The sequence below is a fragment of the Buteo buteo genome, chromosome 5, assembly GCF_964188355.1.
Source record: "Buteo buteo chromosome 5, bButBut1.hap1.1, whole genome shotgun sequence".
Lineage (NCBI taxonomy): Eukaryota > Metazoa > Chordata > Aves > Accipitriformes > Accipitridae > Buteo > Buteo buteo.
Window position 1 is genome coordinate 12774480 of NC_134175.1, and position 25890 is coordinate 12800369.

At 41.4% G+C, this 25890-nt stretch overlaps 1 protein-coding gene across 1 annotated transcript in view; it reads right to left on the reverse strand.

Annotated features, from left to right (window-relative positions):
- The window catches only part of DRC11 (dynein regulatory complex subunit 11), a 104767-nt gene that overhangs the window by 52830 nt on the left and 26047 nt on the right, over nucleotides 1-25890 (reverse strand). The window contains exon 7 of the mRNA XM_075029189.1: nucleotides 5663-5747. Coding sequence (XP_074885290.1) covers nucleotides 5663-5747 — 85 coding nt within the window. The remainder of the gene's footprint in view (nucleotides 1-5662; nucleotides 5748-25890) is intronic.

The window sequence follows — 25890 nt, forward strand, 5'->3', positions numbered from 1 at the left end:
AAAAATGGTGCTTGTAGTTAGCACTGAATGAAATGTGCAGTGACAAGAAGCCGTATCTAGAAATGTGCATAGTGACTGCAAGCAGATGGTTGTATGCATCCAAATAACACCTATGCAGTCTCTCTCCTGGATGCCTTGGCAATATATGTCATCAGAGGTGCCAAGTAGTTTTGGTGAAATGCTCCAAAGCCATGCAGCTGGCAGTGCTGTCGGCATGTGGAGCCTGACTTTTTCTGAAGTAGCTTTCTTCTTCCCAAAAGAGAACGACAGAGTAAATATAATTTTTTCCATGTCACATACGTCTTATTCTCTATACTCCTTTGGTGCAGCTTCTCCAGCTCTGCTTTCACCTCTGCTCTAAGCAGCTTTGTAATTGCAGAGGACTGGGAGCTGGGGTGAAGCTGGGTGTGTATCTAACCTTGAATGGCTTATACTCTTCTGTACAGAACAATTTCCCCTCCAGCTACAAGAAAATGCCTGAAAAATCTGACAAAAGAGGAGGAAAGAAAGGGAAGGGCAAGCAAAGGTTAGTTTGAGATACTAAGCAATTCACCCACATTATAATACGGGGTTTTTTGCCCTGAAGAAAACTTAATAGTGGAAATAAAAGCAGATGTCTTAAATTATTTTAGACTGCCCTCTTCTTTGCTAGGTTGCCTCCTTTTGCAATGATGCTGAAAGCACTTGGCAAACTCTTAATATTGAGGAAGAGAGTGTTTCAGTAAGAGCAGATGAATTTTAGCCTCCCTTTTTTTTTTCCTAGTCTTGATGCAGGACTCCTGTTGTGCTAGTGATGACTCTTCTCCAGTAACGTGTTCTTCTGAGGCTGAAAAGATGTATTTTCCTCTAAACCGATATCCCACAAAGGTCAAATTGACTTTTCTATTCATACATCAGTTCAAGTGTGTTTCCCAACTTTTGCAGAGCAAATGCCCTTTTTTGGGAAAGCGAGGGGCACTAAAACAGAACACAACCTATGAATGGAAATGCCTGATACTGGTTTACATGAGCCAAGTATATGAAAACCTCTAGCTGCTAGTAGGACTCGCTTATGTTCTGCTGTCCTCAGCCATAGGAAGCTTGGTGTTCGCTTAAGCAAGCTGATACTTGAGGTAAATGTTCTTCCTCAAGAATAAGCCCTTCCTTCATCCTTTGAAAGAAGACCTTACTTGAACTTCTTGCCTTCTAGTGTTGTGGGCATAAATGAAAAGCAGGGGATAGAGCGAGTTTGGGAATTCTGGATCTCTAGCTGTGGCAGATGAGAGCCAGTCTCAGAGCCTAGCTCTAAAACCATTTTGAACAGAAACACTTTATATGTACATATCCTAAGTGTTCCTGGAGAGAAAATTTGTTGTCTTTTAAGTATTAACTCTACAGGAAGAAGCTGTTTTGGAATCTAACAAAAGAAATGTTTCTTCTTCAAGAAAACAGGACTGTTTGAGATGGGAAGGGATGCCATCCCCATGTCGCAGAGCAGCATGCCAACATTGGACTGCCTATTTGCATCACTTGCACATAACATGCAGTGTGCTGTAAATGTGCTTCCCCCTGTTCTGCACCCCTAGCTCGAGGACACTTAATTGCAACCCTTTACTATAGGCTGATTATTCCTGTAAGGTGATATTACTTTTTTGTCAGTTGGAGGAGAAGTTATTTTCATCATGGTAGGCCTGGGACTCTGCCCAATCTAGCTAGCAGAGGGCCAGTGTTCTGAATTCATTCCCTCTTACAGGCAAATCCGCTTGTGTAGCTTTTAATAATGCAGTGTTTTCTTGGCAAGGTATTTCTGAGTGTTGTTTATTTTTGGGTGTGCACCTGCAAGCAAAGTTTAAGCTGTTTAAAACAACCCCAGTGATCTGTTTCTTGCAGGAATTAATTCAAAATATTGGGTGGGATTTCATAGCTTTATGGGATCTTGCAAAATCTTATGGTTGGCTTTAACAAGACTGCCATGCATTTCAGTCCATGGTTGATAACATGCTCTAGGTTTTTTTCTATCTGGCAGATGTTGCCCAAGTGTAGTTTAACTCACCAGTTTAACTCCCTCGCTGTACTGTTCATTTTCTGGCAAACACTTCAAAACGTTGGTCTCCATTGAATTCGTTTATGAAAAATTTGTTAGCTTTCTTTGGTGTAGGGTTTTGTTTTGTGGTTGCTTTGGCGGGGGGGAAGGTGGGTGGTAGAGGTGAAAAGGGGTTGTTGGATACTGCCTGGCTTTAGGTATATAATCTAGACTACTAACTTCAGCCAAAAGAGATTGTGATCATAGGCAGTGGACAGCCACTGGACTAGGAGTCTACCTGCTGAATGGCTTCATTGCAGTGAGTTGTTGTCTGGAGGTGAATACATCTGCCTGTTGCGTAGCTTAACAGAGACTGAGTACTATTTCTGTCCTCCTGCATGGTTAACTTGAAATGATCACAATATTTTAAGGCTTTGAGGTGCCCAGCTCCAGCTGATGGCACTGTGTGTTTATCACTTGTGAAAATCCAGCCTGATAATTTCTACAAGGAGCATCCAGAATAGTGTGAAACAGGGGAAACAAAGTTGAGCATAACTGTAGGTATCTACTTCTATTACTGAAAAGTATACTTCATGTATTTGCTGTCAGGATAAAAGCATATTTGCAAAATGCTGGATACAAAAAAGTACAACTCCACAGAGCCTCTTGAGTCCTTCTCTGACACTTTAAAGCTACTTGTGATACATTCATTTGGTAAAAACAAGTAAGATCTTATATTTGGGTGTGTGTGTGTGAATACTGCAGTACCTGATTGCATAAAAGCATTTTACTGTCCCTACCTGGGAAACAGTCAGGGTTACTAACTAAATATTAACTAACTACTGGGGATCTCTCGCACTGCCATTTACAATCAAACTGATTACTGGGATTCATGGGGATCTTTAGGTGTTGGTAATAATGAATACTAATTAGCAGCACAGTATTGCACAGAGTGCTAAGCGAGGATCAGGAGTATATGTTTGCACAGCAGCTAAAACATACTTTTTCTCACCCTTTCTTTAGGTGCTGCTGGATCAGATACTGTGATTACAGTAATGTGAAAATGACTTTGTCCTCCATGCAGCAATTGAATGTACAACCAAAAGCTTGGTAAGTAAGCACCTTTTTTTTTTTTTTTTTCTGATAAGTTATTTAATATTGGAAATGAGGGGAAGTTGGGAGAGGGGGAATGCCTGCTAAATGGCAGCTCTCTTGCCTTATTTTCACGATGATGAGACTTAACGAACTACAGGAAGAGATCATAATTTTGTTGGCAGCAGAATAAGGGCAAAGCTAAAAATTGCCACATCTGATGATTATCTTCAGAGCAAAACATAAAAAAAAATTAGGGATAGACAACTGAACAGATGCAGGGAGATTACACTGATGTCTCACAATCTTAAATTTCTTTTGAAGAGTATGTAAAGTAGAGAAAAGCTTCTTTTCAGTTAAGAGACCGTATGTATTCTTCTGAGTGAACCACCAAGTACTTTGCATTGGGATCTCTTTGGCATATCTTTTTGAAAGGTATTTGTAAAATGTCATGAAAGCAGGTTGTGTAGAAGGCCAGCTACATTACAAAGTCAAGTAAGGTCAGAGTTGTCAAAGGATTAAGAAATATAGAATATATAATAATGCAGCAATGGTTCGTGAAGTGATTAATTTGTATTTTATTTTCCCCAAAGTGTCTTTACCTAAGTCTTATAAAATGCTCACTTTTTAAATACAGTTCAGTCTTGATTTTTCATGGAGTTTAACTTGGGAGTAACCAACCCATTCACAGAAGCTAATATATACAAGAGGTGAAATCTTGTCTCCCCTGAAGTCAAGGACAAAACTCCCATTAACTTCAATGGGGCCAGGATTTCATTTACTATGTTGCCCAGTAGACCAGTGTGGAACAAAACCAGTTGCCTTGGGGATTTTTAATATGCAGCTGACTCAGTTGAACAAAAAATGCTTTACTTCTCTGACATTCAGGTAAAATCATGATCGTACTGAACTTTCTTTTGCCAACTGCATCTTGGCTATCTGTTAAGGTTATATTACATGCATTCTGCTCTCAGTTGTACTGGCTAAAAAGGGAGAAAAAACAGAACGAAAAATCTTTGAAAATCAGATAATTGCTAGTGAAAATTTGTTGGGAAAAGACAGGCAATTTTTTTTTCTTCCAGGTATTTTTCTTTTACGCAGGGAAAATGGGCAGTAAAGCAATCTCTCTAGACTTTTGGCTTCATTTATATTTTTTTATGCAAAGAGAAAGCAGATGCCCTGGAACAACAGCAAAATAGCTGAAGGTAGGAATTCAAAGCTGGGAGTAGGACAGGAAGAATATATTTCTCCAGAATCTACTACCATATCCAGTTTTGCTCAGTATAATTTCTTGTAACATTTTTCTTTGAGTTGTGTTTATCCTTGTTGGTGGTAGCAGGTCTAATTAGCATCATGTTCCCTAAAGTCTCCTCCAGAAATAAGCCATACTTGCTGGGTGGCTCCCCTGCTGCTCAGTGCAGCCAACAAAGCCTTCTTGACTCAGCGTGTGTTTCTACTTTAGAAGCTGAAAACTTAACTTGTGGGTTTCCTTCACTCTGTCTGGGACTGAACAACTGAGTGGCTTAGACACAGAGGCCAGCAGGGTTGACCTTGGCATACTCTGAACTTGGCTAAAACCAGGAGCAAGCCCTGACCTCAGTTTTAGAAAGGCATGGAGAGCTGCGTGTAGCAGTTTCCTTGCATATTTTTGTAAGCAAAGTAAGTAATGGTTAGAGTACTGTGCTTTATGCTGGGCTAGTCTGTATTTACCACTCCTCAAACCACACAGAGACTGCTAGTATGCCCCAGGCTTTTCCCTATGATTCCAGGAAGGAGTGAATCCAAAAATATTGTTTTACCATACTTGCATCAGATCATCAGTTCAGGCAGCTGATGAACACAACAGTCTGTCTCAACAGGGGAGCTTTAAGGACTAGTGAGGTTAGGTTTTGACCAGTTAGTTTTCCTAGCCCTCTGGTAGCCACCACGCCTGGTTCACTCAGGGGCCAAATCCTGCTCCTGTGTGCAGGGCTTCCTGTTTATAATTTCCCTTAACAGACTCATCATCCTGCTAAGATCACTGTGGTGGGTGGAAACAGCTCTGAGTGCTGACCACTGCCTTTACTGTCTCAACTGGTCTTAATGACTTTCTCAGTGTGACACCCAGATGATCAGAGGAAGAGATTACCAGCCACTTCTACTAGCCAGAGAAGTCAAAAGAGGTATTTTACCAGGAAAAACAACTGAGTTCACAACAAGAATACATAAGAAACATACTTCCTTCACTTGAATGTTCAAGCTCGCTTAATGGATCCTTGGCAGTAAATCAAGGTTTAGGCCTGCTTGCATAAGAAACTCTTCTCTGCTTAAACTAATTATTGCTAGACTGTGCTGATACTGAATGCAAACACACTGGAACCAATTTCAGCCTCTGGGGTAGCTTTGGAGGCCTATTTTAAACGGAGGGTCTTTAAACTGTTTAATATATATTTCTACTAGTAGTTAGCACCAGTCTAACAATGGAATACAAGAGGCCATTGTCATGAAAAATTGCTACTTAAACAGACATGTTTTGTGGCAATTCCTTCCCAATCCCATTTATCTTTTTCATTAACAGGGTGACAGTACCTGCTCTGGAGTTTTTTGAGAAAGAATAGCCATTGAACCTCCTGCCTCTTCAGTGGGGTAGTCGGGAAACTTGCCTATGATATGCCTGTGTGAGAAACAGAAGTGGAAAAGGAATTAATCCATGCTTTTTTGTCTGGTTGACAAAGATGTTAGATGGTGGGGAAGCATACCCTCCCTCACCTCCTATTCAAAAAACAGAGAGCTGGATCGCTTCTCATGACAGTGGCTTCTTATGACAGTCCAGTAAACTCGATAGAACAGTTACCAACCCATGCCTCTTGTCCCATGGGCCATCAAACACTGAAAGCTCTTCGGGGACTTCTTAGGACTGCACATCACTTTGTACCTGAGAGACTTAAAGTATTTACATTTATAGCTCTGCTCTCTGCTTTTAACAGCCAGCTTCTTAAAAAAAAATTAATTTTATTTAAATCAGGTTTTGATCTACAAATTCCAGATTGTATTTCTGTGTGAGGATCTCCACCCTCAAAAATTTCTAACGTATTTGCACAATTAGGTGGTGATGGAAACTGGCGAGGGGCAAGAAGTGACTTTGTGATAAGGTTTCACAGATGGCACAGATAACATATGATGCTTCCACACCTTTCAGAAAGAGATTAAAAGATATAAATAATAACTATAGACCAAAGGCTATTTGTATTGATAAGACACTTTTAACTTCTTTCACTTTTGTAGCTTTTTGGATTATAATAGTGAGATTTTCTGTTTGTTTGGTAATATCAGGAAGACTTTCTGTTCCAAAGAAAATTCTGACACTTCAGAAAAATCCTTGTGCTACTTTCAAATAGAATGGTAATGTTTCCTCTAAATGAAACAAAATTTCCCTTGAGAAGAATATAGCTCAGAAAGGTCAATGTGATTCATAAAAATTGCTTTCATTTTTTTCAGAACAACTGGTACCTTAAGGGACTTTCCTAGTCTACTGTTAAGCATTAGACTCAATTTCAAACCGAGATCCTTGGAACAGAGCATCTGTTACGTTTCTATAGTACCATGTGTAGGATTTGGATCCTAGTTAGTATTAATGTAATACCAATTACAAAAGAATAAACAAACATTCATCTGTAATTGTAAGCTCCGACTTGCATGTTCAACAATTACTAGTTTTATATGCAAACAGATGCAAAACTTTGGTCATTGCATTCCCAGAAACCAGTCCAAATGAACAAAGGGGTGTCATTGTTAGTGTTTTTTTTTTAAAAAAATCTAGTAAGAATGGGATTTTGGCCTCAAAAACCTGCATCATCTAGTTTATTTAATGTTAGATCATGTTTCATTTTTTTTACAAACAGCCAGAAAATAGCTCAATTTTGTTAAATGCAGTCTTGTTTTAAATGGTGCTACGAGTCTGGCTTACAGCAACAAAACCTGATATTAAGGTTGTTGCTACTTTACTAATGCCAGCTGGGAGGAAGGAAAGGCAATGTGCACTGTGGGTGAAGAATCAGTTTGGAGTCCACTGCGCCCTGAATGTGGTATCAGTGCCAACTTTCAATATTTATTAGTGTTACATTTGGTAGTTGTATTAGCTTTTTCACTTCTAAATCATTTATAGCTCTTGAAGACAGAAGTATTTACCCTGTGGGTATGTATGATGAGTGTATATTTGAGTGCTGTACAAATTCTAATATCCTGAAATTTGGAAGTGCGTTCCAGTTTGTTTATAATCTGTATTTTCTGCATGATTCTTCTGCTCACAGCTGGTGCAGCTGTTTGGCATGACATGGTTCATCTCATCTTTTTGTAGCAGCTACAGCAAGTGCTGTGTTGAAAAATAACTTGAGGTGAGGAGAAGGCAATACTAATCTTTTCACACAAGTGGAAGAAAAGTGTCAGCCACTTACTAACCAGTCAGCTGCCCAAGGACTGGGTCTTCTGTTGAAGGTAATGCAGAATATAAGTTCCCATGGTCATCAGAGTGACCCTGAGAGCAGACAGCTACCACACATTTCAGTTGTGCTAATTCTTCAGGGACATCTGTTTTTTTCTTTCTGGACTTCATCCTTTCCTGTGTACTGTTGTTTAGCATATCAATTGCTGTCTGATGGTCAGCTAGTAGTATTCTGAAAGCTCATTTCCCTATCCAACTTCTTGTGGGTCTTCCTCTTTATCTTCTAGGTTTAAACAACTACAACTTCAATCTTGTAATGCCTGTAAAGCATGCACATGCATGACCCTTATAGACAAATTCCTCTCTTGATGAAACCCCCTGAGTTCAGAGGTTAAACCAGGGGTTCATTTGGCCTGTAAATCTGCACAGAAAAATGCAGTCAGTGATCTTCCTGGTCAAAAGTCCATTTTAAACATAATGAATCTCAATTTTCATTCTCCATTCACTGTTTGGCAGCATTCTACTCAGAACCATCACAATGGGTTGTCTCATGCATTTGTCATAAGATACTAATGTGGACTCAGCTGGATCTAAACTAGGTGATTCTTCCCCTCTGCTCTCATGAGACCCCACCTGGAGTACTGTGTTCCACTCTGGGCCCCCAACATAAGAAGGACCTGGACCTGATGGAGCAGGTCCAGAGGAGGGCCATGAAGATGATCAGAGAGCTGGAGAGCCTCTCCTGTGATGACAGGCTGAGAGAGTTGGGGTTGTTCAACCTGGAGAAGAGAAGGCTCTGGGGACACCTTATAGAAGCCTTCCAGTCCCTAAAGGGGGCCTACAAGAAAGCCAGAGATGGACTTTTTACAAGGGCACGTAGTGATAGAAAAAGGGATAATAGCTTTATACTGAAAGAGGGTAGAATTAGATTAGAGGTAAGGAAGAAGTTCTTCACTGTGAGGGTAGTGAGACACTGGCACAGGTTGCCCAGAGAGGTTGTGGATGCCCCATCCCTGGAAGGGTTCAAGGCCAGGTTGGATGGGGCTTTGAGCAACCTGATCTGGTGGAAGGTGTCCCTGCCCATGGCAGGGGGGTTGGAACTAGATGATCTTTGAGGTCCCTTCCAACCCAAACCATTCTATGATTCTATTTTGTATAAGCTTGTTTTACAGCTGATATTGGCAAAACACCAGGATGAAATGAGCAGCTAGCATGCACTCCATGAACAGACAAGGATATTCCTATATCTTTGTTCCATCAAACAAGCTACAATCATCTATGCCTCAGGAGAGTCCCACCAGGCATGTCCCACATTGAACAGCTCTTGAATTAGGAGGATCTCCCAAACATGTAGAATGATTTTCAGCTTGCTTTACAATAATAATTGTTCAAATAATTTTAAACTGCCCTCCCCTTTTGAAACTTCCTAGCAACAATGAAGTATTCATTATTAGAGCCACTTCTAAGGCAATCATACTGAAAGAAAATTAATCCAGATGATATAAGAACTTGCTCTAAACTCGAGCCTAGTGTGCTGTTTTGTTTTGCTGGAAGTGTAGAGGAGAGCTCTATGGTGGAAATTCTTCTTTGTTCCACCTGTGTGGCACTAATAGCACTACCCATGCTCTAAATCAAGACTTAGAGAAGGTGGAGCTGCAGAGGTTCCCATAGTCAGCAGCTGTCCTGAAAATTGAACTGAGGAGTAGAAGAGCATTATACCTACACCTGCATTGTTCACTGACTCTAAAAGTTGAGTTACAACTACAGTCACTGTAAGGCTAAACCCACTGGAGAACACTGAATGTTAATTTCAGACTGGTGTTTGTTTTTTAGATTGCTTTCTTGGTTGAGTGAAAAAAGAAAGGTACTTGGTGTGCATTTCCTCTAATCTGCCCAGCATTTATTTTCGATACTCATAGTACCTTAACACTTTCTTTGCATGTCAGTCACTATATCTAGCTGACAGATTACCCACAAAGTTCACACACACTGATGCGTTCTCTGCATGTCCCTGAAAAGGGAACAGTATGCAAAAATAAACTGGTGGTCAGGAAAGTCTGAAAGTCTTGTTGCATGTTGATAGGGAGAGGAGACTGCAAAAAGCTTAAGCTCTCGATAAGAAGAGTATTGGAGTGTGTAACATATTTGAGACATGGTACATGTCAGAAACACCTGGTTCTGAGGCAAGTCAAAACTCAATGAATCTCTTACTATTGTCTCAATGTTTGCAGGGAAAAAAAAAAATCCAACTGCTTTTCCAGCATCTCATAAAAATGTGCAAATGCCAGAACTGGAAGAAGCTACTCTTATTTTCCACACAATTGCTTCAGTGGGAGTGCTGACAACGTGTTAAGGACTGCAAGCAAAAGCAAAGCAAATTCTATTGGATTTCAAATGGAGGATGCAGTTGTAGTAAAACTGTTTGCATAAATGAACAAATGAAATTTGTAATAAGTATGGATGCTTAGCAGGACCGTGCCTGGTGGCTGCTCAGAAGCAAGGAAGGTGAGACAGAAGGGTAGGGCTAGGAAGAAACCTCAACCTTAAAACAAACTTCAGCCTAGGGAAGCCCTTATAGACTAAGGAACCCAAAGCCTGCTGCTTCCCAGTCTGCAGGCAAGGAGCTGAGGATGGTTCTTGTGGGCGACCTGCTCCCCGTTGCGTATTCACAGGCCACTGTACAGAAACTTGTGTTTGGGAGCTTTGCTTGCAGTGCTGCAAATCAAACTGAGTGCCAGAGTTCACGGTCAGCAAAATATCTTTCTTTGGGTCAGAGCCACTGCTTTAACAGAACTACTAAATGTTTCTGTGCTGCAGAGGACACTGCTGAAGAAAGGACCTTCTGTGGTATGTGGGAAATCCATTACTCTTCTGGAAAGCAGTGAACTTGTCAATGGGAGCATGGCATGGGTTTGCTAAACAGCTTTACAGAAAAGCCATCTAATTGGAATGAATGGGGGCCCTAAATCTGAATCAAACCAGCTCAAGCAGAAGAGTAAGGGGATGAACAAGGATGGAAGAGTGAAAACGATGGTCTTCCACTCCCAGCTAAAAAAGAAAAGGATCTGATGAGATTTTTGTGGTGTTTTTTGAGTTACATTCTGTTCTCTGGTTCACTGTTACTGTTCTCCCCCTTTCCAAACCTGTTTCATTTATAATAAGTTAGATCTGTCAAGTGTAATTGAAAAAGAACAGTCTTTTATAGTCTGCAACGCAAATCCTTTTGTCTGTGATTGTGTAGCATAGAGTTCTGGCTCTTCTGGGCTCAATTTTTGTTTTAGTGCACAACCCACATAAATGTCCAAGTTTTAACTAGGTTTGAATGGTTCTTTAACATCTCCAAATAGCCACCAGACTTGGTATGAGTTGGTATGATTGGCAGTCTGCTGAAGTCTACTCAGCCCTGAATGCTGTGGCACCTCAATTCTGACCTATAAAATAAATTCCTTGTCTGGGAAATGACCCTACACTGTGCTTGTCTCATCTGCTGCTTCCTCCCCTCCTCATTTCAGGAGCCATCACCATTTTTTCTCTAAAGTGTTTCCTCTACTCCACATTGCTCAGGGATGGTTATAGTTAAAGCTAAATATGGCTGTTGATTTATGAGAACACACCAATGATTTAAACATTTTTGTCTGGTAATAGACTCAACAAGTTACTACCTACTCTGTTGTCTGGCATGATTTTACATGTGTTATTCTTTCTCTTTGGCTATGGCTTCTCTAGCTAATTGCATAAAAGGCCTTGTCGGGGGAAAATAAAAAATTGTTCTTTGGAGGAAAAAGAGTGTTTAACTCTTTTTCAGGGTAAGAAAGGATGTGGACTGTGTGCAGAAGAAAAGGCATGAATGATGGCTGTATGCTGTAGGCAGAGGGACAGCCATGTGTTCTGTGCAGAAAAGGAACAAAAAAGGCGAGGGGAACCCTGTAAAGAAATAAACCCCATGTTGTTTTGTAGTTGTTGCCTATTTCTGTAATCCCACCTGATATGGGTTCTCTCAAACTACTTAAATAGCAGTGTTGGTTTATTTTAAGTGCCTTTGCTGTGGCATTTTCTTTCCTTCTGTGTGTGTGCTTTCTTTAGCTCTTTGAAAACCACTTCCAGAAAAAATAACCTATGCAAATACAGGATTACTTATAAAGCAAGATTAATTTCCCCAGGCTTCTTGTCATCTTTAATAGGTTTGGACACAGACGTATTACAACTTATGTTTTATCTAAGGTCCTGATCCTCCAAGCGTTTGCTCGTACATGTGATTGTTATGCATGGAAGTAATTCAGTGGAGTGACTTACAGGGAGAAGTGTTTGGAGGATTGGAAACTTTATTGTTCTGGATATATATTCAGCTTTAAAAATTTAAGATCAAGTGTTGTGAGGCCAACAACGTGCAAGAAGAAACATTCCTATGGAGGAACGAGTGTGAAAGGTTTGTGGGGAAAGGTGATATCCTTTATTACAGTAACTATCATAATTAGAAACAATAGATGGTCTTTTGGGTACCCAGTGCCTGCCTTAGATCTGAAATGGTAGAAGTAAGCTTCAAAGCCAAGTGATAGTTGGGAAACAGTGGTTGGAGGGGACAGATCTATATGTGGAATGTGGTAATTCTCTCTGATAGTTTCATTACATGTAGTATTATTGGCCAGGAAAGGTAAACCTTTGGCTGACCTACTACAGTTGTTCTTAAGCTTCTTGAGTTCTCACAGTGAAATAGTCTGTTCTGCTTTGTCATGAAGTTATTTTACCTTTTCAAAAATCCTCCTGGTCTTCTAAGGATAGCAAAAGGTAATTAGTCTACTGGAAAAAGAGGAGGACTCCTGGTTATCCTGCTCCCTGCTGTAAAACATAGGGGAAAAGGATTTTTTTGACCTATGGGTACCTTCAAAATTCTGACAAATTATTCCTGGTTTAAAATGGTAATACATTTTTCTCCTTGAATTGAATCAGAGATGTGGGAAGGTAGCACTGCTAAGGTTTTGAATGAAAATAGAAGGCAATATGGGCATGAAAAATGCCAAGGAGACACAGATTTATTTTACAGTTCCAATACTAGCTTAAATTAAAAAAAAAATGGAAAAATCAGAACAAAAATTTGGTAATATCGACACTCACAAAATGTTCTGGTACTCTGATTTTTGCATGTCCCTCTCTGCCCTCAAAACATATTGCCAGAAGTTTTTTCAGAGCTCAAATCTGAATTAACTCAGGATTGGGAGAAATCACATCATGACCTACATAACTGAACTGCTTTGCAAGAGCTAATAATGTCCAACCCATACTGAAAGCTTAGACAAACCTAGAGAAGAAGAGTATTAAATTTACCCACCATGGCACAGAAATGGAAATAAGATTAAAGGGACTGGAAAGCAGATTCCTATAAGGTTATTTAGGGGTTTTTGGCTTGACTCCTGCAATGCAGAACAGTCTTGGGCAGAGGAGCTGCTAAGCCTGGTGTGAGGCTCTCTGCAGTAACAGGGAAAACATCTCCTGGTGGACCCAAGGACACCTGGATTGTCCCAACCCTGCCCTTGGAGGGAATGGTTTCTGAGCTAGGAGCAGGGCATATCATGGTGTCACACAGTGGTCTCTAGTCTAGTATTTCTGCTGTTGGCCTTGTCAGGCCTACCAGTAACTGCCTTGTTAGTGAGGAATTCATCAAACTGACTGTACTTGTGTTGTGGTGAAATCTTGCTTATCGGAAAAAGGGCTGCGAGAACCAGAAATCCTGCCTTTTTCTTTTCTCTGAAAGCTACAGAACAGATACTGACATCCAACACTGCACCCATGTTTTGTTTTCTAGGTCTACGCTTCTTTTAGTGCCTGTCCTTCTCTTCTGGACTTGTTCATCCTACCATGTTTACCAGAGCTGTGAAGCAGGCTATCTTCCTTAAGGGGCTGTCTCAAAAGGTGAAGGGCTGCTCCCCCTCTTTCAAAGTCAGACTGTCCCCAGGCTTATTTCCAGTGTCAGCTTCCTGTTGACTGTCTACAGCCTTTTCAGGAATGCAATCCTGTCAACCCGGCTGTAAGGAGAGTGGGTTTGAGCAATCCTTCCTGCGGTGGAAGAACTCCCCTCAGGGCCTAGCACTATGTCTGGGGGACTTGGCTGATGGAGTAATGAGTACTCTGGAGTGCGTAACTGTCGTTAAACTCTCATCTGTTTTGATTTTCTTCTATCTTTCCATTCTCTTTAGAGCAAGGTCAAAAATACAGAAGCTGGCTCAAAGAAACGCCAGGTCAAATTCCCCTTGCATTTACTGAATTCCTTACCTTTGGTCAGCTTATCCTGCCTTCACAGAATGCTGAATCCTGACTCAAATTGGCAATATTTCCTGTGCTTAGTATTAAACTTAAGAGACTGAAACAATTATGGCCAGTTTTAAGCAAGATTACTTTAACTCAGACTAGAAGCTTTGCAAGAACAGCTTTCCTGCAGAGTCAGCCAGAGGGAATCAACAGTACTTTATTAACACAATATGAATTCTGTAAAGAGGAAAATAAAGCATGAGATTCTTTGTAGCAAGGCCAGCCAAAAGAAATAACTTGCCCTCCAACATCACAAGTTTCTTTGGGATTTGAAATGAAATGGAGTATAGAGAGCATTTTGTCTTATGGGATATGGTTATGAGAAATTCGAGCAATCGCTTTTGCTTCTTAGAAGTCAAGGTGTTAGCGAAACAAAATGCATCTCTCTGGCAGGGAAACGAGTCTGTAAACTGGGCATTTAAATTTAATGCTTTAAATTGTTTTGCCATGGCCCATCACTTTAGCCTGAAGATAATGCTTTGGGGAGGGTTGAGAAATAGTGCCCTGGACTGGTTGCCCACCTGGGAAAGTGCTGCTTGCACCTAAGCTGTGTGTCAGCTCTCGCAGGACTCTGCCCTTCTCCTTGTTCTGAAATGTTTTTGCATATGCTATATTTCTTCTGCCACCACCTGACTGTGAAAGGTACTTGAAGTATTTCAAGGGTATTAGCGGTATTAGCTGATTAAAAACCCTCTGAAATGACTGCGCTCTCCCTGAACCTATTGCTTATATGCTGGATGGATAGTTGCATGCATGCATAATAAATTCAGCTCACTTGGGGCATGTCAAACTCCCTGCACATGCTATGCAGGATATGTACCCTTCATATATGTCTGGAAAACTGGGGACTAAGAGCCTGAAAATGAACAGAGGAGCCTTGTGCTTTGAAACTACCCTTACTGAAATACTGGAATAAATACAGAACAGAATGTTAGAGTAGTACGTAGCCTTTTGCATTGGTGGTTAAAACAACCCAGCCTGCCTGATGCAAGTGCGCTATCTGGTTTTATCAGGTTTTTAACTGCTAGCATCATTTCACACCGTGATGAAGATGGGTAAATCTGAGGTGATGCTGAAGGTGGCATCAGACACATTTTGGTAGCTAGATCTCTAAGTCTGCTTTCTGTCTATGGTATCAATGCAGAAATACAGTCCAGTCTGGCATAATTCACCTCATTTTTTGCCTCCCTGGATTAAAATGATCTGTATGTGCATACTGTCCCCTTCAACCGCTATATCATGGCTGTCCCATTCATGGATCACTGTGCCTCTGACCTGCTGCCTGCCCATGATTTGACTTTAAGCGTTTGTAAAGGACAATGTGTAATCAGCATCTGTCAGGCATCACATTACTGCTTGGAAGAGTGGCTTGCTACTTCATTTAAGACCAATACTGTAGTGCTGTGCTAATGGCACTACTTGTAGCTAAGACTGCACTTCCTTGAAAAGCACTTGTGATACAGAAGAAACACTTCAGTGGGGAATGAGAAGCTCAAAATGGCACATAGTGTGTTCCTAAGTTTTAAAGAAGGCAACTGAATATGCTGCTGTTTCACTGCTGCTAACATTCTTGTCCACTTCAAGAGATCCAGTTCTCTGTGGTTTCCATGACTGTTTAAATGAACTATTTAATGATAAATCTGAGGCAATTTCATGCATATGAAAGCAGTCACAGTGCTTGATTTTTCAATGTTCATCCCAATTGGCTTGTGCAGCCTTATTTGAATAAATCACAATCAGGTGTACACAGAGTGTAAAACCAGGAAAAAACTGAGACTGATACTGAAGAATGTTGTAGGGAATCCATATATAGAGATGTTTATAGACTCATGGTCAATGCTAATAACCAAACAGCTCAGTAGTAAGAAAAAGAATTTAGAGTCTCTGCTTTGGCAATTTAAAGTGTGAGAAAAGACAAGGAGAAACATTCCAATGAGCTCAATTAGAAGCCAGTGTCAGGCTGGTATTAAGAGCATCCATTTATCAACAGTGTTAGCTGAAAAACCCAGTCATCTCTGCAGTCCAAGAAACACACTGTAATGCCTTGAGATGCCAAGTTCATTAACCCTCACCTCCTAGTTTTGTGAAAGAAAAATTTGAGTACAGTATTTCTGTACCTGTTTGGTGTGTCTCTTCAAATTGACCGAAAACGTGGACGATCTTAGAGACTGATGAAGAATAGAATGCTTTTTGTAGGACTCTGGCACTGCCTCTCTAAATAACTGAAATCTTCTGCATGTGCTACTCACAGTGGGATGCAGCCAAATTTAATCAATTATGAGCACAAAATGGAGCTTTTTTTATTATTGTTCATTTATATGATGGCTTAATAATGTGCTTTTTAAGCATCTCTTTGGCAGATGGGGCCAGTGCTACACAGAGCTACTGGCAATGTGGCAGAAGAGGCGGACACCTGGCTGGAGACCGAGGGACAGGCATGGGGATGTTCTCTGGGAATTTGGAGCTGGACCTGCAGCCCACTCTTGGTAGAAGCAAAGTGCCCACATGTCAGTAGTTTCCTCCTACCAAAGTGGTGTAACAGGTAAGGTGGCGTGGGAAGTGCAATTTGAAGATTGAGACTTGAAGGGCAGGTTTACTCACTTATCTTAGGGTTCTCTTGTATTTTTTTTTTTTGGTACTGGTGATCTAAATGTATTGCTTTGCAGGCCTGTATAGAGTATCAGTTGTCTGGAATGGCCTTATTACAGGATAACAGAGCTCCCCCAGGCACAGAATGTAAAGATTAGGTTTGCATGGGAATGAAACATAGGCATATACGTGGGAGAGGCTACAATCAGCTGCTCCCACCTTTGCTCCCACTAGTTCCCAGGCCTCCCACAATTACAAACCTCGCAATGCATAAAGAATAAAACCATGCATTATACATGATTTCCCAGAAGAGGATGAAGGTGAAATGATGTTTTGGGCATAGCATTACCCCCTCTGTAGCAGCTATGAGAGCTGAGCCAATGATGGGAAGCACATGTATGCAATACGAAAGATGGCAGAGCTCCGGCTCTGGAATTTGCTCCCTCAGAGCAATTGTATTCTGACTTGGAATACTTTGAGGACTCCTGCAGCTACACAGACTGCAGCCTTTAACTTATAGCCATGCTTTAAACCAGTATCTTCAAAATTGGTTGCTGGATTAGATGCTTTCCAGAAAAATCTGCAGGAAAGAGCCAGTCTCCTCGTGTGATGGGGAATACAAAATGAGAGTAAACTTCCTTTCCAAGCCACAAAAGGATTACTGAATCAGTAAGACACTCTAAGAAGAGAGAGGGGAGTATCTGAACAGATTTTTAATTAAGGGTAATGCAGTTTCCTGGTATTACATAAATATCTCAGTAAATACTGAACCAGCTTTTTTATGGTTCTATGCTCTTTGCCCAAGTCAAATAATATTATATTTGGTATGGTATCTTACTGAAAGGTACTATGTTGATATAGTTATTTTGTACAAGTAGAGCCTAAGGAGAACTAGCAAGCTCCCTTAAATGCACTGTTAAATGTCTCTTATTCAGCTTAGGATGGTAACTATTAATACTGCTCCTGCATAAATCCTAAGGATGCCTGACACAGAAGACAAAACATAGCTAGTCTGTGATGCTAATAGCTGGGTGTGTTTAAAGTAAATTACTATAAGTAATTAGATTTTCTGTTGTATCTGCACAGGACTGAAATGTAGCGTGGCTTTAAAAGCCCTGGACTCTGATCTGGATAATAAAAACAACCTGCTTGATGGAGTCTGACTAATCTTCCCTGTGTTGAAATTCTCAGTAAAACTGAAACATATTGACTCTGGAAGGAACAGATGACACTCGTGTTTCAGGCAAGTTCTTGTTCTGCCCACAGAAATACTATCTCCAAACCTTTTCAGTGTTAAGTTGAGATGCAATCCAAGTATAGGATTTGGATGGACCAACTTTAATGCTAACTTTGCACTGGGAAGAGTTTACCTAGATGCTTACCAAACCATGCAGCATACTGCCCACCTGACAAAGGGGTAGTCTGGTGCTCTCAAGGGAAACAATCAGCTCAAATAAAAAATATGCCTTGCCTCATGTGCCCTTGACATGCTTGCCAACCCTGGGATTGCAGTCAGTGTACTGCTGTCATCTGGAGCCTGTACCAGCTAGTCCACTGTGGAGATCCAGAGGCTGATGGGATAACCTGCTTCTGCCTGTGTCCTTCTCCCCCCTCAACTGCCCATCATTTCTGCTTAACCCTACTGAATTTGACTTATACCCCAAATTGAAGGGCATAAACTCATTTTATTTAAATGCCTCTAGATGTTTTATTAACCACCTAAGAACCTACTTTCACTGCAGTTGTACTCTTGACCATAGTGGTACCTTATGGCAGCTGAGTTTGAGTCTAATTGCCTGTTTGACATTTGACTCAGAGATGTGAGCTTTTTGTCCAAGGTACAGGTGAGGGAAGGCAAGGAGAAATGAAACTGGAGGGGAAGCACTCTCAGCGGTGTGGTAGATGTTACACCTATTTCCAGTGTAAGCCTGGATTTTCTATGCTAGATGATGCAAGACTCCTGGGTGTGAAATTCACTTGAAATTCAGCACTTAAGTAACTTGTCAAGAGTTTGTTAAATAAACAAGTTGGCATACTGAAGCCATAATGCCCTTAATCAGCCTTATATTCCATCAGACACTCTCCCACTATGGTCCCTAGTATGTAAACTCTGAAAAACCCACTGCCAGTGAAAACAGCGGAACAACTGTATTTCAGAATTAAATATATCCCTTTTCTCTTGTGAGAAAGAAAAATAGGCTGTCATTCCCAGCCACATTCCCAGCCATAACTTGCATGCCTTCACTGTCTCCATAGTCAAATCTGACTTCCTGACAATCGAGTTTTTTTTTTTTTAATGTAGCTACCTGAGCTTGCTTCCTGGCATACACATTTGGGGGACTGCTCTTTTGTCTTTGCCTTGGACACACTTAATATTTTCTATGAGTCTTTGGTTCTAACTGTCCCTATTTTTTTTTAATTGGTAACTTATAGGGCTTTTTTTTTTCCACTTATATGCCTCTTTCATCCCTCCTCTTCTGATTCTGCCTCTCCAGCTCCTCGTGACTGTTTCTGCTACCCTTTTGCTCTGCTTGTGTCAGTCCACGCCACGTTTCTTTTTTCCTCAATTGCCTCCTTTCTTCTTTGCATTCTACAGAGCCAAGGCTGAAAATGTCTTTTCTACCTCCTCTGCTTGCTTCTCCAAAGAGATCATTTTGTGGAGCAAGGGCTCTGGCTTGGGAGCCACTGCTCTGTGCTTCGTGTTCATTTTTATTCTTCTTACTTCTAAGCTTTTCCTTAGTCTTTCTCTTCCCAGAATATCCCTCAAACATCTCTCCTCTGCCAGCCACTGGCTCTTCAGTGCCTCTCTGTCCTTCTACGAGGCACCAGTGGGACTCCTGATTCTTTTTTTCTCTGCCTGTTTCTTGTTCCTGTATCCCAGCACATCTTCATTCACTTTGCTTGTTGGAAATGGGGAAGTGGGAAAATTGGTTCTTCCACCTGCTCTGTATTAACTTGTTGGAGAAGATACCTCTCCCTATCACAGTGGAGTGAAAAAAAGATAGCTGAGCAGGGTCTCCTCTTCTTCCCCTTGGGATTCATTCCCTTCTTTCTTTCTCATTGATTAGGACTAAGCTATGCTGGTCAAACCAAGAATAGATCAGATGGCAGAGCAGGCCCCTCTGGGCCAAGCATAGTGGGTATCTAGCTGGATTACTGGAACAGAAACCAGCTCTGAGGTGAAAATCAGGACCTAGTTACCAGTATTAAACACCCCATTTGTCTGTTTTCTGCTTTCAGAAATCCTGTCTGCTGTGTTAGAATTCTGCTTGAGAAAGGAATAAAGAAAGTGCAGTGTGGGAGACCGGCAACCTAACATAGCCATTGAATAGGGCACACTACTGCAGCATTTTCCAGAAAAAGCCCAATCTGGTCTTTAAAACATGTAGAGCTGTATTATAATAAGCTGCTGGCAAGACTGAGTCCCTGAATGTAATCAATGTTTGTGTCTGTGAGTATCTATGACAACAAATAAATCTAATGTTTGGGAAGTGTCCTTGAGAATATTAGTGGGGGGTTTGTTGTATTATGTCGGTAACACTTAGCATTTTCAGACTTTTAATTCCCAAGTATTACTATAGATGGGTATGAGTACTTTAGGAAAAATGAACTAATTGGTTACAAGATTTTTTTTCTTGTTTGCAAATGGGACCAACTCAGAGTAATGCTATTTAGCTGATTCCAGACTTCTAGACATACAAAGAAGTGACTATTTTTAGGAGCTTTAATGCTAAGTGGGAGGCTTAGACTCAAGGTCAATGGACTGTGGGTTATCTGTGGGTCACTTCCAGCCGTTTGAAGAAGGTAGAAAAGGGAATCTAACCTAAATTTTTTGTAACAGTCAGTGTTGCTTCTGTAGTGCTACAATCAAAAAGTAGGAAGCAAATGAAGCCAGGAATTCACCCTTACAGAATAGCAGTCAGGATAGGCTTGTCTGTAAGAACACGGCTAGAAGTGACTAGCAGGACAGGACAGAGCAACGTGTCCTTGTACCAAAGACTGTGGTTTTGGTCCTCTAGTTTCTTTGTGCTGAACAGCAGATGTACCACCAAATATGCATGCTGAGGCTTATTGCTTTGGCCTTACTCGTTGCGTCCATTTTACTCCCATGTCCCATGCTTTGCTCTTAGGAATGAGAGAACGAGAATGAAGAGGTGTCCTGCTTGTATGTGCAGAACTACACCTATGGCTGTCTCCACACCACGCTGCCTAACCTGCTGGAACTGGGCCTGTAATGGGGAGGCTACGGATCCCTGTGAAATATCTGGAAAAGTTATGCACCAAAAATGGGACTCAGAAAGCCCAGTCATTGGCAGCATTGTGGGGAAAGGTGGTACAAGACCTGCTTCCTCTCATCTATTGGTGCCCTATCTGGGGCTTCTTGGGGGATGTCTCTCATGTGCTCAAGTATCTGACTGCTTTTGTCCCTCTTGCATTCTAACCTCTGATGATCAACATTATCTCAGTTCTTGTCTTGCATGAACAGCTCTGCACTCTCTGCAGTGCACTGGGCAAGGACTGACAGCACCAAACAGCTGTACTAATTTTCCACTTCTGATTTTAGCACTTCCCTGGTGCTACTGCCTGACACTATCCATTACAAAGCTCCTTCTCAGCTGATCACAGATTTGTTAAGCTATTAACCATTTGGACTGAAAGTTTGCATGTTGAGCATTCAATTTACAATAGATAGGTCTGAAAATACTGGTTCAAATGAGTCAGATTTTCCCAAGATGGAGACTAGTTAAAGACATAATTTTACTTATGCTAAATAAATGAAAATGTCTAACTGGACCCATCCTTTTGCTCCCAAGATTTAGAACAAGGAGTTTCATCTTGCCCTTTGGAACAGAAATGTCTTTGCCGTCCCTGTAAAAATCCTACCTCCGTAGGCTGAGCTAGTAGGCTCTGGATGATTTTGCCTTTGGTGTACCATCATCAGAGTGTTTAGAGCTTTACAGTTGAAAAACTGCAGAGACAGAAACTGGGACTGAAACGGGGTGGGAAAAAGGTTAAGTCTTTCTGGGCAAAGTGATTTAGAAGCAAGCACGAAGGAGAAAAGTAGAGGAGGAGAGACTGGTCTGAAGAAGGACCATGCTCATTATGGCTCTGCTAATGTGTGACTGTTCAGATCTGAATGAGCTTTTGATGTCGCTAATGCATAATTTATATGCAAGCATGGCAAGAGGTGTGCAATGTAAATCATGCCTGATGAAGAGATGAATATGTGCTTGCAGATGCTTGAAGTTCTTTCTGAGCATTCCTGCAAGGTGCTGAGGAAAAGCCCCATCAGAGGCAGAAAGCCTATGATGGAGCTTTTCAGCAGAAAAGCCCAAAATGCCATGGCACTGAAATAGTTTTCCCTGATCTTGCACTGGAGGTGAACTGCTTAGGGAGCAAGAGTATGTGCTTCTGCCTGTCTGTAACACCCTTGAGAAAGCCCTGATATTGATAAACTTGCTCAGAAACAACAGTGTCTTATTTTACGAATCCTCCTGGAAGTTGATGGGAGTCTGCTTAGAATGAGGACTTAGTTCTGTTAAATAATATCAGGACCTGACCCTATTTTCAGTAACAAAGTCAGCAAGCAAACTATGGGGGAAAGGAGAGATCATTCAGGGAAGATTGCTAGTCACTTTGATTTAAGATATCTGAATGTCTGTCTGGAAGGGAATAGTAGCGTTTGGAAAGCTGGTGAAGACGTGCTTATGTGCAGCGTTGGTGCACTTGATGATTAAATCATAGTTCACGAGGATGACTTGTTATGTTGAAAACCCCTTGGGAAGCTTGATTTACACCTGTGGTATTTTAAGAATCTTCTTTCTGTTCCTCAATTATTTCAAACTTTTGATAGTTCACGGAAAAAAAATTAAGGAGCAGCAGCAGAGTCCTTTGCATATGTTTTTAATCACTGTATAAAGGCGGCAATCATAAATTGAAGTGTAAGTTCAAGGAGCCTTACAAAACTGGAAAGGCAACATATTTCAGAGTTTGTGGTGACTTAGAAAGCAGAACTAGTGATGTTATCAACGCCTCTCTGGAGGTGTGACACCAGGGTTCAACTGGTCTTACTGTTTCAGATACCTGCCGCCAAGATTTATCTGTGTTTCACCAAGTATGAGAAATATGTGAATCCAGGGGCTTCCGGCTGACCCCCCCCAAAAGCTATCAAGCCGCCTCCATTAATGTCAGCACACTCGTAAATTTTTAGCATGCACTGAAGTAAGTAGGCAACTTCTGCCACTGCACAGAAGCTTCCAGAGGGGTCCCCTGCCTCCTGTAAATCCACGGACACCCAATAAAGTAGATTAACTGCAGATGGACTTAGTAATGGTTGTCCCTCCTTTGGAATTAGAGGGGTTCACACTTTCTAAAAAAGGACAATGTGGTGTTCCCACAAGCAAGAAAGAAGGCCTGAGGGTTTGTTTATTTTTTTTTGTTGTTGTTTTTAAATGGCTGTTGAAGCTAGATAGTTGATGCCAATCAATAGGAAAACAGGTTGCAGAACTGTGCGATCTACTCTCTCCCGCCATACACAAACAATCCTCTTGTTTATGATCACTTATTTTCCCTCTGTTCAAAGAAACCCGGTGGGCTATTTGCTCTGGTACTCCTCTAGTAAGCCAGTGATGCATTTGCATTCCATTCCCTTGCTCCCTCTAGCCCTAAAGATGCCTGCCAAAATCAGTCAATAGATAACTACTCGGTGGAAGCTTTAAGAATGTGTTAGGAAAGGCTTGAACACTACCCATTAATGTTTACAGCTCCTAATTATGTTAATTAATCAGTCTTAGAGGTTGTCTCACCCAGGAGCCCAAAGGCAGGATTTTAGTTCTCACAGATGTACTTTAACCCAGCAGCATGGTTGCTTGCAGTGAGGAGCTCAGCATGGTCTAGCTGCCAGAATATTTATCCAGGGTCCTGGACAGGTTTTGCTGCCAGAGCTATGTGCTGTCACAGCTGTGTTGTTGCTATTGGATTCTGAAGATAGCTTTGACTGTCTACACAAGGTACAGTCAAACATCTGGGAGCAGGCTGAGCCATGTTCAGGAAGACTGATGTTAAATGTAAGCCGTTCCTGCTGAGTGGCCTTTTGGCATAGGAGAAAGGCATTCAGAGAGCACTTTGTACCAGCACTGATTGTTATGATACAGAGATTACTGCCTTTGACAGAGCTAACTTCAGATTTTACAGAAAATAGAGGTGAAACTATTGATAGAGAAAATGGGCATTGTCTCTTCTATTAATGTTTCTGTAATTTAGCAGGAAGACAAAGTATTCGGGCAGAGGAGGACACCCAAGCCTGTGCCATCCCCTTTCAGAGCTTCGTTTCCACAATCCAGAGCTTGTCTTCATTCTTCTGAGGAAAATGAGAAGACTCAGAGGAGACAGAACCCAGACTGGCTGTAGAGTGATTCAGAAGGAGCTTCTACTTCTTTTGTGCTATTCCCTAATGAATTTGGTTTCTGTAGGCTTTCAGTGCACAAAGTACAAGGAGGGCAGGAGAAGATATATTCAGCTCCAGTGAAAACAGTTAAGGACAGGAGAAAACTGTGGTGCAGATACAGACCTCTTTCTAATTTAGTTCAGCTCATCCTCATCTGGTGGAATTACCAGACAACCGCTTATTTATCCTCATTTGCAGAATATCCTGATCTTCACATTGAGCTCACAGCTGCTTCTGGCTGGTAATTTTTGCTCCCAAGTGGAATGTCGCATACAAGTGGCTTGTGGCTGTGTGACAATCCTTTAATGATGACAGGGAAAACAAGTAATGACAATATGGATTAGGTGAAAGAGAGCGGTTTATCACCCATCTATAAATGGCTCCTGTAGGCAGTAACTCCTATCTGTGGTGAATATAAAGTACTAGATACCAAAGAGGCTTTTTTTTTGGTAGGTTCCTACAGGAGAAATGCCCTTGCAAGGGTGGCAGAGAAGGGAATGCATTTTCTAGAGTAACAGGGCATTGTACGGAAAGCGGACTGATTAAGGGGCTGGTGATGTCTCTGGTTGTATTCCAAGGATTTCCAGACTGGAGCTTGCTCTTTAAGAGAGCTGTCTGTTGTAGTGGTTCATTGCACTAAAACTGGTTATTAAGCAATTTTCCTATCAGCTGTTTCATGAACTGTTGCCATATTGTGTAGAGACAGCAATCCATACTCCTTGGTTACTTGGAAGGCACTTCTAGCAGGCTGAGGGCACGTATGATGAACCAGACAGGACTGAAACACAACACACGTCTGGATGGACTTAGAGCAACAATGCCTCCGAACCAGGGCTGAGGTGGTACGGGGAGGGGGTGCCACTGCTTGGCACTGCTGAGGTGTCATCTGTCTCTGTCTTGTTGGCAAGACTTCAGTTGCTGATGAATTGCCTGGCAACTTTCAGGCACGTTAACATTAACTTCGTAAAAAGCAGTGTGTACAGAGTGTGAAATGTGATACGGGCAGTGCCTGACACAAATGAATACTCTCCTTATTCTGTGGAGTTTCAGTGCAGAACCTCTCTCTCCATTCATCTTCCTCCTGCCGCCTCCTTCCCCGCCCCCTGCTACCTAGGGAGCCCCATAAACAGGCATATTGGCAGTGAACTCGACTCAACAAAACAGTCTAAAAAGGGAAATATAACATGATCACTTCCTATTTCTTTCTCCTTTCCTCTGCATCAAAGCTTGGACTGGCTGTCAGGAATGTTCCAAATGAATAAATAAAGCACAGGAACCCCCTACTTCAGAAGGGGTCTCATTCACTCACCACGAAGCTTGGCCAATTCTTTTTCTGACAGTACTCAAGTCAGCAGGCAGAGCAAGAAGATCATTCAAAGCTAATCAGTAAAGTGTAAACCTATTATGAAAGCACATTTACCCCTTGCCTCCCCCTTCCTCCAGAAAACCAATCCCCAAATCTGTGGGAATAACACATAATGTACATAAAAGTTGCTATTACTTAGATCTCCTGTTATTAGGTCAGCAATGCCACTGATGAAATGCTCCCCAGAGCACTGAGCAGTGATATATAAATCCTCCAAGAAATTCACAGCATAATTTGTTACAGCTAGAGGGCATAAGACACATTACAGCAAAGCCTGTGTATTAGGCTCTCCCCTGTGATTCTTGAGGCTATCTCTGGTAATAAAAGCCTCATCTTGATTTCTTATCCTTCATATTGATTTCTGTCAGAGAAGACTTCATAGACAAAGATACTACTATATTTCTCTGTACAAGGGAATCCATCTCCTCTTTTCTTCACCACCCCTTTTTAAAATTTATTTTAGGGATGACTCCAAGGAAGATTTGTGATTTGGGAACTGTTGGTATGTACAGTGGGTAAAGAGTGGAAAAGATGATGATGATGGTTTTTGCGTATGCAGTGCAAAACCTTAAATGTAAAATTAGAGAAAAATGGTTTTGGTCTACAATAGTATAGAAAATTGAAAGGAAAACCCCAGGTATGCAATTGCTGTATCTTAAAATGAAACGTCA